This window comes from Xenia sp. Carnegie-2017, unplaced genomic scaffold (assembly GCF_021976095.1).
Source record: "Xenia sp. Carnegie-2017 unplaced genomic scaffold, XeniaSp_v1 HiC_scaffold_1, whole genome shotgun sequence".
Lineage (NCBI taxonomy): Eukaryota > Metazoa > Cnidaria > Anthozoa > Malacalcyonacea > Xeniidae > Xenia > Xenia sp. Carnegie-2017.
This window is the reverse complement of record NW_025813402.1, coordinates 3,551,203-3,565,614: the sequence shown is the minus strand read 5'-3', so window position 1 is coordinate 3,565,614 and position 14,412 is coordinate 3,551,203. Positions and strand designations below refer to the sequence as shown.

General features: G+C 31.8%; 2 protein-coding genes across 3 annotated transcripts; one reads left to right on the top strand and one right to left on the bottom strand.

The window, feature by feature from the left end:
• The first annotated feature begins 46 nt into the window (after window positions 1–46).
• Window positions 47–1,234, top strand: LOC124436900 (RWD domain-containing protein 3-like). Its single transcript, XM_046986875.1, is given in 3 exon segments — window positions 47–579; window positions 582–798; window positions 869–1,234. Coding segments are annotated over 3 exon segments (867 nt in total). The 5' UTR covers window positions 47–59; the 3' UTR covers window positions 999–1,234.
• LOC124436861 lies at window positions 1,169–4,819 on the bottom strand. 2 transcript variants are annotated; one of them, XM_046986839.1, is made up of 12 exons: window positions 4,565–4,819; window positions 4,061–4,124; window positions 3,779–3,957; window positions 3,316–3,397; window positions 2,897–2,967; window positions 2,708–2,805; window positions 2,381–2,442; window positions 2,211–2,278; window positions 2,036–2,136; window positions 1,834–1,943; window positions 1,625–1,762; window positions 1,169–1,360 (listed from the first exon to the last, which is right to left on the bottom strand). In XM_046986839.1, the coding sequence occupies exons 1-12, from the start codon at window positions 4,628–4,630 to the stop codon at window positions 1,236–1,238; spliced, it is 1,164 nt and encodes a 387-aa protein (XP_046842795.1). In that variant the 5' UTR covers window positions 4,631–4,819; the 3' UTR covers window positions 1,169–1,235. The 2 variants fall into 2 exon arrangements, with proteins under 2 accessions (XP_046842795.1, XP_046842803.1); XM_046986847.1 differs by lacking the exon at window positions 1,625–1,762.
• Between the last annotated feature and the right edge of the window lie 9,593 nt (window positions 4,820–14,412).

Below are 14,412 nucleotides of genomic sequence, written 5' to 3'. Positions count from 1 at the left end.
TTGAAGTACAATGCACGAGATTGTTTTGAAATAATAATTTGAACATTTTGACATCCAAAATGGCCGATACGGAGGAGCGAGCGCAACAAATCTTTGACGAAATTAAAGTGCTAAATGCTATCTTTTGTAAGACGGACGAATTTCTCGTAAATGAAGACATTCCAGAAAACGATATTGAAAAACGTTGTCGTGATTTAATCGTAGGGAAAATCCAAAACATACGATTGTCAGTGAAATTAAGTGCATTTGAACACGATTTAAATGATGACACAAGATTGTTAATATCTATTGACAATGCTTATCCGAATGAATTAAAAGGGATTTCGGTTTCATCTGATCTTTTAACTCGAAAACAAACCCAAGAAATTCGGTTAGAAACGCTAGAATATGCAAAAGAGAACTTATCTCGATTACAAGAACCATTCATTTTGAAACTTTTTCAATGGGCACAGACAAAATATACTCAAATAAGTTTAGAAAGCCAGCATAATGATCTGAAGGTGAACTCTGAGAATGTAGAAAACAGTGACTTAAAAATATGTATTTTAAAGTTTGATCATATGAGATCACGAAAAAAATATTAAAAAGAATGAGTAACTGGATGAAAGAACTAGATGTAAATGGCTGTGTTACATTTTTTGAAAGACACATATTTGCCATCATTGAAGGAAACAGTTGTGACATACATAAATATCTAAAACGTTTAAGAACATGTTCTGTGGATGTGGATTCATCAGGCCAAGCTTGCAAAGAAAGAATGATGGATGTCATATGTGAAATAAATACAAAAAGAGTGAGGTATCTTATGGTAAATAATGAGTTTCATTTGTTTGAATCTGGCATAAAATACAAATATGCTTACATTTAGATTTTCCATGGGATTTCTGATTAAAGAGTGTGCAAATTTGAATGAATTAGGAAACATCTTTATAGAACATGACCTTGGAGAGGTTTATCAGAGTTGTATCAAAAGATTAATTGTCAATAAAGTAGTTTGATTGCCTAATTTAGACAAAATCTTTATAAAACATGATTTAGAGGACGTTTATCTGAGTTATGTTGAAAGTCTAACAAACAATGTCCATATGTAGTTCAATTTCTTATTTTCTTCATGAAAACATGAAACATAATCTCAGTCTTGTACACATCACAAATCTGTCCACAACAATTACTTGCTTGGCAGGTTTATTTAACGAGATGTAAAAAGATCAACAATATATATTTACACAAATAATTTAATTATACTTATTATAAATCTCACTAAAAGATTCTTTTGAAGAGTTTTCATATGAACTTGATGAATCTGACATCAAGTTTTGGTAAGAGTTTTTTCTTTTTGATTCACTCTCTAAACTGAGATCTACATAACATAAAAATCAATGTTTTTAAACTTTTATCTTGAAGACTCCTTCCATGCATAAAAATAGCAGTAAGTTTATAAATTTGATATTTCCAAACATTAAACAAAAGTGTCTTTGCTATCAGACATCAAAACATCAAAAATTTTGTTGGAGTGGTTCTGTTAAGGTTGGTAACATAATGTACAAACATTATTAGTAGGCATTTTATATTTTAGGTGTGTAAACACTTCACATTTCAGTGAAATTTTAAGAAAAATGATTACCATCAATTTCATGAAGAAAATCATCATCACTTGAATCCAAATTGACAGAAGAACAGTTAAGAACATCGTCATCACTTGAAAGTGAAGTGTTTTCACTTTCATTGTACAATATTTGTGTATTTTCATCAGAATTCTCATCTATTAAAGTTCAAAAATGTTATGAAATACAAAGAACAAATAGCAAGATATGTTAAGCTATACATTCTCACCTAATTCATGTTTTTGATCTTCTCTTCTGGAAAACACATAGTTTATACTTGCATCATTCCTATTTTGCTCAAGTTCATGTATTTTATCTTGAACATTGTAAAATCTCGATCTGATAAATTAACAAATAAATTGGAAAATTTAGATATGATTTTTTACCAGTTTGATATACAAAGGAAAAATTAATTATGGCCTTTGAACAACCTTAAATGTTTAACCTCATCAATGGACAAATCTTGAAGCTTGCTAAGATGATTCATTGACTCCATATTTTCTGATCTCCAATCTGCTAATACACTTGCATTCTGCATGATAAAGACAAAGCTCAACCTTAAATATATTCTTCCTATAATATAAACCTTAATAACCATTAAATCACCTTTTCAATGACTTTACAGTTACGTTCATCATTGACCTGACTTTTTGATACATTCAACTCAATTTTACCTGAACAATGAAAATCGGCCATGATAAATTAAATGAAGAAAAGTGAAAATAATTCAGCATGAGTTCCATATGCACAAGAAAACAAACATGAAGCACATTCACCTAATCTTGACTTAATTTCTTCTATAGAATCAAGAAGTTCTTTTGATGAGTTTACAGTAAATCTAAATTGGAACATGCAATTAATTGGCCTTCCTACTAGAATTTCTACATTAAGGCAATTATTTTTATTGAATGTACTTACCTCTAATTACTAGGCTGGAAATAACCTGTTTAAGTCTTATATTTATTTTCCATATTAATATTCAGTTTAAGAATGTGTAAACGCTATGATTATTTGGCAGATAAAAGAAGTTTGTGACTGTTTAAATTATGTAGAAAAATGTTGACATGTTTGTATTTTTCATAGACAAGTAAAAATGTATTTACCTTCGTTCCAGTGGATATTTAGAAAATTCATAATTATTCCTTGCTTCTGGTATACCAGATTTAATCTTATTCAATTCACTATGAACATCTTCTTTGAACTAAATAATGTTGAAAATTACCATTAAACCATTCCAAAACATGATTGATGATTGATCAGAGATGCATAGTGAACATTGCATCAAAATATACCTTTTCAAAATATTCATTGCTTATTTTGGGATTGTTATCTTCTATTCTTTCAATAAGTGTGGAAAGTTGATCTATGCGAATAAAAAACATTTACAAACAAACAATGATATTTATGCCATTTTAGTGTCCTGAAACAGTTATAATATACAATAGTCATGCAGGGCTTGGCAATTTTATTTAGTTGGCTGAAATGATCAATGAATTTGTTTGCATCACCTTTCTCTTTAGAAACGTAGACAAAAACCATGTTTGTAAGTTAGGCCAAGAAAATATTTTGGGCTATGGCTCACTAGTTCCTATGTAAGATGCTTTTGTCCTTGTTTTTTTTCATGAATCATCATTTCATGTTTTTTTTCCAACATTTGGCAAATCACTAACATGTTGTCATCATTTACAAAGATTATATTTTAAACATGAACCTTTCAGTTGAATCATTTCTTTTTGTTGATTATTCAGTTGTCTTTCCATGATTGCAAATTTTGACGAAAGAAATTGAAATGCCTAAAATCAACAAATGTTCAGTATCTAATTACGAATAGAAGAAATTATCTGGTTAGCTCAAGAATAACAAAATAGTTTTTTCGTAGTAAAAATGATAACAAACGCAATCATTACTATAGATTGCATCATATATAGTTCAGTGGTGGATCTAGGGTAAATCAAAATTTAGAAAATCATTGAAAATTCAAAATGTTTTTTGACAATGCTGTTGGCTCAAATATAAGACTAAAGTACTTAAGACCAAAATTCACTCTTATATATTTGAAAATAGAAATATATTTTCAATAATGTATTCTGACCTGCCACAAATCTGCCACTGATTTAGTTGTACAGAAAAAGTTGACATTGTGAATTATGGAGTAGAAATTCCACTGTAGTCACCTGGTTCTGTTTTTCAATTTTTTCATACAAAACATGAAGTAAGGATCTTGAGGGATTGCCGTGATTATCTGATGAGTTGATGACAGGATCACCCAGATCACTGTATTCGGGTATATCAAAGTGATTAGTGTTTCTCAGCATTGACTGTTGTGCGTTTTGAGAACCATTAAGAGATGGAACTGAAAATTCAAATAAAAATGCTTTCACTCCTCTAGTTCAAATATGAAGAAGTACATGTCAAAAAGCAGTACTACACATATAATTGTACAAATATTTTTTCACCTGAAGATGAAGTGATATTAGCAAAATTGGTTGGATTAGATACACCAAAATTGTCAAGTCTTTTCTAAAAAGAAGATGTACTACATATATTATACAATATAACAGACTTTAATACCAGCAATGTCAGCAACTTTATGTCAAAGTCATCCTCTGACAGAATGATAATGACTTTGAAATAAAGTCAAAAATTTACAGTTCACTTCGCGTCGTGTTCTGGTTCATATTTTGTAATCTTAAGATGTTTTGCCTCTTTGGAATATGATTTTTACTTTATTTTCAGTAACACGGTAACGGTTTATAGTTTATAAATGATTCTTAAAACTTTAACTAATTGTGGTGACCGTGGAGACTGACAGCTAGGTCAAGATGCATTTTAAGCAATTTGCATTATTGATCAATTGACGGAGAGTTTTGACTATGCTATACATTTTCTGACAAAAGCATTAGATAGTAAATGAATTTTTATAGAAGTTAATGTTGTTGTGTAAAAGATCTGTAGTTTACCTTAGCTTCGTCAATCTTAAACATGCTTTCATTGACCATTGAAGAAAATCTATTCTCCCAGTTCATCTCTTTACGCTTCCTTTATACACACTGGTCCAACTAATTGTTCCAACCTGGGATTATAGTTATTGGTTTTTACCAGTTGATTAAGTGGTTACTACCGTTACTGCCGTTCCATTGTTGTACCAGTGAGTTCTACCAATGAGTTCTACAAAGTGGTTCTACATGGTTCTATTTGGAATTTGGATACGCAAACTTCACTTATTTCCATCAATCAAAGGAAGAAAGACAACTGTATAAACCAAAAACTCCTTGCATTCGGTCCTGACTCCTGCACCATAACTTCATCTAATAACGAAGAAAGACAACTGTACAAACTCCACTTTCTTCACATTTCAAACAAGCTAACCCTCTTTCGGTCCTGCACCTTAACTTCATCTAATGCGTTGCACATTCTATGCGCTGGGTACATCTTCACGATGGAATCGAATACATGCGTTTTTTTATCATTATTCATTGTGCTGTCTTTTCATCTGAGAAAAATCTTGTCTGTTGGACGTTATTGTGAAAAACGTGCTTATGATAAGGAAGTCAGTTGAAAGCGACATCGGTGTTTGTGTTGAAATATCAACCGATCAACTTACTTTAATGATAAATTGGTAATCTCACTTGTTAGTTTTTGCCTTTTAGGGAGTTTTTGATTACATGAACTGTAGTTTCGACCCACTGGGCCGACCACACAGATTAAAGATAAATTTTTGCAGCACAAAATACAACTGTGGTTTGAAAGTGCATGTATTCCCATATAGTTTAACATGTATTATCATTTTAAGTACACATGAACATTGAACAACGAGGAAGCGACATAGAATCGATTGTTTTTAAGCTGTTCAATTATTCTTGGTATGACAAGATTAAATATGACGTTATTGAAGCCAAAACGACAACATGCCACTTGTTTACCTTACTGTGATTTTAGAAATAAAATTCTTCAGCTGACTTCGAAATACTGTTACTTGTGAAACACATAAACGATAGAATTGTAGTTGGTTCTAGGTATATGTGAGGTTGGTTCATTTTAATATTATAAAGTTAAGAATCTACAAATAAAAGACTATAAAATTTGCGGAGGAGTCTTTCAGCTACTCTCAGAATTTGGAGTTTTTCTTAAGAATGTGATTAGAAAGTTGTACTCTCCCAGAAAATGATAGAAGTAACCTTGTTAAACAGCATCCTTGTCAGCGTCAACTCTCTTAGAATACATTGAACCCTCGTATATTTATTCATGTGTTACGCATATTCTTTGGGCTTGCTATCCGACTATAATATACAGTAATAAGATTTTAAAGCTTTACTCAACGTGTAAAGAAAAGTGCATCAAATGACAGTAAATCACATAGAAAAAGATAAAAAGATACGAAAATTATGAACACCTTTCCACTCATTTTCTAATAATTCATCTTAAATGTGCATGGAATTTCTTGATTATAAGGTTTTTTGTAGCTACGATTAAATATGGCATTGTTAGAAGTTTATCGAAAACAACATGTTACGACAAGCAAGAATTCAAATATTGGGTAATTGAATAACTTGCAGAGTTACTCATGTATTGAGCAATCATTTCTATAGCAACTAAATTGCCTCCCAGTTGGCTAAACTTTTTTTATTACGCATATTTTCAACAAAAACATGACCAACCACAGCTTTATCAAGGAGGTAAGTCATTTTAAAAACATAAGAAAATTCTTTTAGTTCCTGCTTTAGGTTATTCGGGTTTTGCTTTTTATATAAGGAGCCAAATCAAGCAAACTCGTTAACTAAAGAATAATCACTTATTGAATTAATCACTATTTGCTTTATAAATCAATAACCATCCTAATATCTCTAAAATAATTTGCCTTTTATCTTTATGTTCATGATGCACTGTTCTTCCACAATTATCGATTTCTTTGCACGTATACGATTAAAGTAATTGTTAAACTTCTTCATGTCTTTATCTTACAAATAATACTTGGTAAAAACAGACAGTACATACAAGTGGTGTATAATGATCATTCCCTGTCCTTGTCATTCAGTCCTGCGGTTTAGGTTTGGTGTTTCATTTGAGTCGATACTCAAATATGTAACGTACCAAATTAAGGAAAGAGACAAAAATTGTGGTGATTTAACTCTCGTTAATTGGATTTATTTTTGGCATGGGGAAAAATTGAAGACTTTGTACGCATTTTGTCTTTGAAATTCTTTATAAGCATGCTTAGGCAAGTATTTTACGTTTTTAGACATTTAAATGAAAGTTTTTGACTACTAAAAACTAACAATTTCACAAAAAACTGTATCAAGTGAACACACACAGTCAATGAAATAAAAACTCGAAAGATACTATCCAGATCAAATGAGTATTTTAGCCATTTTACATAATATATTTATTTTCTATTGTACAATAACAAAGATAGATACTCTTGAGGTGTGCTAGTGATAAAGTGTACAATATACAATCAATGAATACATAAGCGCTGTCACAGATACGAACGAATTTTATCTAATATATATATTACATTTGTTTAAAACTGAAAGCGTCATGAAGATGATCTTCAAGGTATGTTTGGTCAAATGAAGTTTTTTGTATTTTGCAATATTTTAATATTTTATTACACTATTTGCTTTTTTAAATCATCAAGGCTATTCACTTTGCAGGCGCTTCCAATCTTTCACATTGAACATCGGGAATTGCGCTCATACTCGCAGTTATGTGCATTTTATGACATGCAACTGTGTAACTTTATTTTATCCAATAATGCTTTCTATAGAGAATTTTAACGGTTGAGAGGTTGCTGCTGTTTGTCGAACGTTCGAAGAGCATGTATCGCAGTAAGAACAAGAGCATGTCGAAAATGTCGGTCGTTTTGGAGGCATCATTGGACTTCTGAATGGAATACTGTTTGTATAGTTATTTAAGAAAGATCTGCATGAATAAGTCAAAGTGGGAAAATGATAGCCGTGCGATGGTAACATCATTGTGTGTATTGGATAATTTGGTAAGCTTGGTGGAGCTCGGTTGCCGTATGGTGAATAATTGAATGCGATTGTTTTGGGACGCTTAAAGCGTTTTCGTCTTCGCAGAAAGCTGCCATTATCAAACATACCTTCACTTGCAGGGTCAAGCGTCCAATAATTTCCTTTACCTGGTTGGCCAGGCTCGCGAGGGATTTTCACGAAACAATCGTTGAGCGAAAGGTTATGCCTTATGGAGTTTTGCCATTGTGGATATTTTTCTTTGTAGTACGGAAATCTATTCATAATATATTCACAAATCTCACTGAGCGTCAATTTCTTTTGCGATGACTGTGCTATGGCCATTGTGATAAGTGCGATGTAAGAATAAGGTGGCTTGACAAGCTTCCTTTGTGAATGAGAGCCTAAGATAGCTTCCTTTTCCTTGATATTTTCAACCTGTTCATCATCATCATTATTTGTGAAATCATTTTCACGATAGACTACGTGTCTATCAATACTTTCCAATGTTTTATCTTCTTCGTCGTCTAAAATATCTACTGCAGGGAGAAATTTTCTTTCTGTATCTCTTCTTTCTACCAACCGGGTTGGTTCAACTGAAGAGCATGTTGAAAACGTATATTTTCCATCTACTCGATAGCTTTCCCTCATTTTATACGCGCTGTACATTTTACACTAGCCAATTTCTTTTTCAAGGAATATCGTGACTCTAAAAAAATATAAATGATACTCTTAATCTCACTTCTTTCAAGTTCCTTTGTGTTGGAAGGTATGCAAAAAATGACTTATATTTCGTGGTTAGAAGCAAAATATATAACTCACCTCCTGCATGGATCAGAATTACTGGCAAACGATGCTGATTTACTTCCCACCCAGGTTTTGCTTTATGTCCATCAAGTTGGACAGACAGTTTTATAAACAACACTTAATCATTTATTTTAGATTATGTGTGATCGGATTATATTTCTAATGTTATTCTTACGACTTGTACATCAAGCGTGCCTTGATTTCCTGGCTATTGTGTCATAAGATGTAACCCGATGTAGATCGAAGTCGTTGTGTACTTTCCTACTGAAAAACTTTGAGGATAATACGGCTCCTGTTGATATCCTGCATAAGATGAACATTCAAGTTGAAAAATGCAGTTGGGCAATTGCAATGTAACGGCAGGGATTCTATAAGTAATACTGCGTCCCCTTGATCGATTTCCCTTCAAATTAAATCGCTTCTCTTGGTATTATATGTAATAAAAGATGGCAAAAACCTATGAGATTCTTTTCAATATATTAACAACTTTGATGTTGCGTCAAGAGAGAGTCTTTCTATATTATTCAGAAGTGTTTTAGTGCTGAAAATCTCTCAAAGCGTCTCTATTTTTTGTTTTCTTTTTGCGTATTTGTCGCATAAACACATCATGTGTTTCCTTTCATGTAAAACCACCCGCAATGGTTTTAGCTGAGAAGATAAATAAGGAAAAATATGACTCAGCAGGCTAACCATAATATTTGTATGATCATTGCATGTTTGTAAAACTAGCCCAAATGAATGCAGGTATTGCTTATGTAGCAGCTTTCATTATTTTTTAAAGTAAAATACCTTGTTTTTTCAAAGCTTTTTTCGTTCTGGCTTATTTTTTAAGTTGTTATTCTTTTGATTGGAAATAAAATTTGTGTTGGCAATAAAATGTTTTGTTCTCGTGCGTGTTAACGTATAATGTGGACTTATTTTCCACTCTCAGGAAAAGCGTGTTGTTACAAAGCCATCAAACGCTAGATCAGTGTGACGCTTCATTAACATATTCATCATGAGCATCTATTGGAAAATTGAAATGAGAAAAAAATAGTTGCTTGGCGATGCTTTGACTGATGATTCATACTCGTGATCTGTTGCACAGCGGAAGATAAAGATATTGTATGCATCTCGTGAAATTGTTTACTTTGCTGATTTGTCAAATGAAATAGCAAATAACCTGTGTATAGTTATGGTTCTTATAGTCAAACCAGGAATCAAAATGATTGGAAACATAATTACACAGAGAAATATGATTCAAGCAAAGCATTGATTTGGTTTGAACTCAGGATATAAAGAATTACTCAAGACATGAAATTCAGCATGCCGTCAATTAACGCTACAGAGTCATTGCACGCAACCGTATCTGTCAAAGAAGATTGGGAAACGAGAGCCTTTTCATAATCTTAGAGGAAGAAAACACCAAACACTTTGGTGTTAATAAATGCCCGTCGAGAACTAACGTTTAAAATAATGATGTGCTAATTTTAAGAGAGATTTAGTCTCACTGCTCTCCTGGTGATGAAATACAAACTATCTTAACGTAGCTTGAGATCGGAAATTAATGTTAGAAAGGACACATTTATTTGTATTTACTTCATGAACTCCATCGCATTGTCCTTGATAGCTCATTTAACAAAAAATATCAACTCCGCCCAGTTATTAAAATAGGGTTTGGTGCTACTAGTATGTAGACATTTATTCTTCAGTAAAGCACCAAAATTTACTGTCGATATAACTGATACACAAAACTGCCTGATTCATAAATCAAATACACATTCTGTTCGACGTATGTTTTCTTATTTTTTATGAGTTATACTCATGAGAGCATGAATAACCAGTAACGTATGAGCCAAAATAATTTTATGGGCATTTTGATAAAAAAAAGGTATCTGTTATATGTTATAACAAATTACTTTTTTCTTTCTATGGAATAATGACAATCATCCATATTGCAATTTCGATGAAAAGTTTCTTCGTTGTGTTTCCGTGTAAAGTACAAATGGCACTCTGTCAGAACAATGCATGAATGAGTTTTCATAGTCAGCTGTTTGTTAACGTTAAATCAAGTTTATAATCAAAACGTGACATGAGATGATTAGGCCAACTGCGAACCACATTTCTTACAGTTGTTTCTTTATCGTAAATGTCCTCCACGCTATGACATTTCTATTATTTGAACGTGCAATTGTTGTAATGGATAACTAAGGCTTTTTAATATTAAATATGATTTACACTTATTTGACTCTAAAATTCCCACTGCGTACCTTAAATGGGACAGGATTGTTTACAAGGCCGGCGCTTAATTATTTATAATGATTTAGGAAAGCATACACAGTTCACTAAACGCTGATGTCGTCGTTATGATTTGATGTCAAATGAATTTTCTGTGTTCGTTGACATATATGACGATATATCATGAAAATATCACTTAAATAGAAATCAATTAAGAAATCTCCCTGATATGATGTTAACTATCTTTGTGGCTATTTAAGGAAAATATTTTTAATGTACTTTGCTAAAAGTCGAAGCTATTTTACACTGTGGCACTCAAAGAAATAACAGAGTACCTTTCGGTAGCACCTTTGCAGTATACACGTTGCTCATTCAATAAACTTATAGTCGTTCAATAGCTACATTTATCAGAAAAATATCAGCAACGTTTCGGTTTGTTTTCTACATTCTTCGTTTCCTTAAACGTTCTTAAAAAAATTTTCAATGAAATATTTTTTTGCAACAAACAAAAAAATAGCCATATCAAAATTTTACACTGGCACAACACATTCAAACTGCGAAATGAGAAAAATTTGTGCTATGATATGCATTGTATTTTCATTGTCACTAGCGTTGTTGTGCTCTTACTGTGGCGATTTTTAGTTTGTGTATATAATCGGTGGTAGGTTACCACACGGACACAAATCTTAAAAATGTAGGGAGTAGAAATAACTCATTTTAAATCAGCATGTTCCCCAAATATGGTATTGTATCAGTTTTGTCGAATGAAAACGCATTCTCTTTTTATGTACACAATGACATATTCTATTTAGTTTAATTGCTTTTATTTTCGACTTTCATTTCAAACCAATTTTTTTAGCGAAATATGTTGGACATGAGCCGTATTCTATCTACATAAAACTGCCAAATGTATTGAAGACTTTGGTGTTAAATTACAGACAAAGATATTGTTTGTAAAGATATCACTGTGAGAGAACAAGTGTGGTTGTAAAAGTAAAAACAACAAACTGCTTTTATTAGTTGTGAGAATTTTTTCTTGGTCATATCACTCACTATATATTGTCTCTCAGGGTGCACTAGCTATAAATTGCTCATATATTAATAGCTGCTGATTTTTGACGCAATCGAGTTTAATCGTGTTATTTTGACATTTCAGGCATAAGAAACAATATAGCTAGTTAGAAATAATTCATTAAAGACATCATCAGGCTGCTAATCATGTTTGTTGTTGCATTTTCCACTGGGAATTTTCTTGTGATAAAATTCAGTTTTTTTAAGTCATGTACAGCCCTTACAGTTTTACTCAGTAAAGCAATTTTATTCCAACTGCATAACTAAAGAAAGAATAAACCTTACTGAAACAACTACCAATGATATGATGTAAAATGAAATTTTATCTCAAACACATGATACTCGATGATAACACAGAAGGTTACCTTTACCAGTTTGCACAGATGCATGAAATTTCAGGATGTTCTGAATGAACGGGAAACTAGATAAAATTGTTTTGCGTAATAGACGAATCTTACGTGAAAAAAAATTAGTTTCGGTGTGGTTTTTTGCGAAAAACTAACAAAACCATTACTTTAAGGTCTAAAGGATTCTTTCAATTATGCCAGTCAAAACAAACACAACAATGAGGTTTACTATCAAAAGTATGAAAGAACCAGTAAGGCTTAATAGTTCACTCTAAAACTATTTAATGTTACATGATCTTGATTCTTGGTCTCTTAATAAACTATAGCAGTTCAAACAATACATGAATAACAATATATATAAAAAAATGCTATTAATCATGAATTCCTAAAGTATAATATTTTATCTATCTAACTGCTTGTGAGGTGTATTTTTGATAGATTTTAAATATACCGTTGATGAGTTGTTTTTCAATAATTTAACTGTATAAAATAAAGGTAAAACTACTATTTTTGGTAAATTTTGGCTCTAATGCGCTATTCAGATGCTTAGAACCCACTTTAGATTTAGAACCATATACAGAATCTGAGTAAAATACTTCCATACGAAAGTTGCTCCAGTTGATACACATGATATGTCCATAATGTATGGGTTTGTGTTGTGTTCGACGAGTTAAATAAAGACTATTTTGTGTGTGGGGAGACACTGTCTTCGTACAAAAGATTAATATTGTGCAATAATTTGTATTTATGATCTCTGATGACAACTATCATGACCTCCCTTGGTTCTATTGAACTCATTCTGTAATTACATACGAATAAATTAAGAATGCGCACCTCTTAATGCGCATTGTTTATGATTTGCAATTTGAAAAACCTAATTTTTTTTATGATTCAGAGACTAATATACCGTCGACAGTCAACCCTTAAAATTAAAGATCTTTTTTTGCTATACAATTTACAATTTACATAAACAATTTCGCTTTAATTGCTCTGAAAGTTCCAATAAAACGAATATATGACGGTCCTTTTTCCTAAATATTGGTTTTTTGATGCGCCCGAATTTGAGAGATAAATATTGCTTCGCTTCAACTTTCCAAAATCATTCAGGAAGATTGTGGGGGGGGGGAGGCTTAGCTTCCCCACTTTTTCTCAACATAAAATTTTTGCTGTCTATATACTTTAGCATTGAGGCAAATTAAGACGCAGGAAATTTAGTGCTGAAATTCAAGTCTTAACCTCCTTAGGTTCAATTTCATGGCGTTGTGCCAGAATAAACTTTTCAAAATGTTTCCTCTACGCCTGGCACACCCTATCGAGGAAAAAACATTGAAACAATTTCATGTTTTTGTGTAACGAAATCAGCTTCACCAAATAGTCCATTATTCTTTTTCTTCACCGTTCTGTTAGGTATGTTTTAAAATACTTGAGTGAACTGTATCATGACATATGTGCAATTTACATTGTCAAATGTATCATCGCTTTTAAAGATTGGAGTACAAATCCTTTGATAACTATATCCATTAAGCCTTTGTCATCGTCATAATCTATTAATCCGGAGAAATTTGTAAAATTGAGTACTATCCAAGCACAAGTGTTTATTTCTTCAACCTCTGACTTTGTTTGTATATTTCCAAAATAATTCATAAACTGATTTCCTCATTATGTTGAGATTATAAACTGTGATAGTATAGTGTTTATAATGAAACAGACGTTAAGTTAGTTTCTGAGGATTGTGTGTTTGTTTTCTTTATTTCATTTACGTGTATGGTCTTCCACAAATATCTTTTTTTTCAATTAAACATTAGATTTTAAGACCACCCATGTATAAAATAGTCACACAGCCTATGCTGATGCAATTATGTGGGCAGTTTGCCAAACGGTACTTTAAAAAGTCACACTTGTCCTAAAACACTAAAAGAAAACTTTTCACACTGAATGCATGCCCATTTTCTAGGAAACATGTGAACAAAACACTTAAGTGAGTGCACTGAATATTAGGCATGTCTTGATTGATTTAAATGTTTTATAACATCAGTTTTCTAAGGATGGTTTTGCACAACTTATTCAGTTAACATAATAAGATTGATTTTCCTACTACAGAGAATTCTGTAGTTATTTATATTACACTATAAACTAAACCAATATTTTTTAAATTATGAATAAATAATATGTTATTAGAATACATATATTAAGCGTTAATAAGTTTGCTTACTACTTATCTCATGGAGGCGATTGTTGTTTAAGCTATGTGGTCTTGACTAATGTAAGTAATTATCCCCTTTCTCTTCTTAAATATAACAATAATGACAACATTTTGAATGACAAACATCCTATATAGTGATGATCTATAAGTGTACAAGAAAACAACAATTTGTTCTTTCTGTTTTTTCTTGT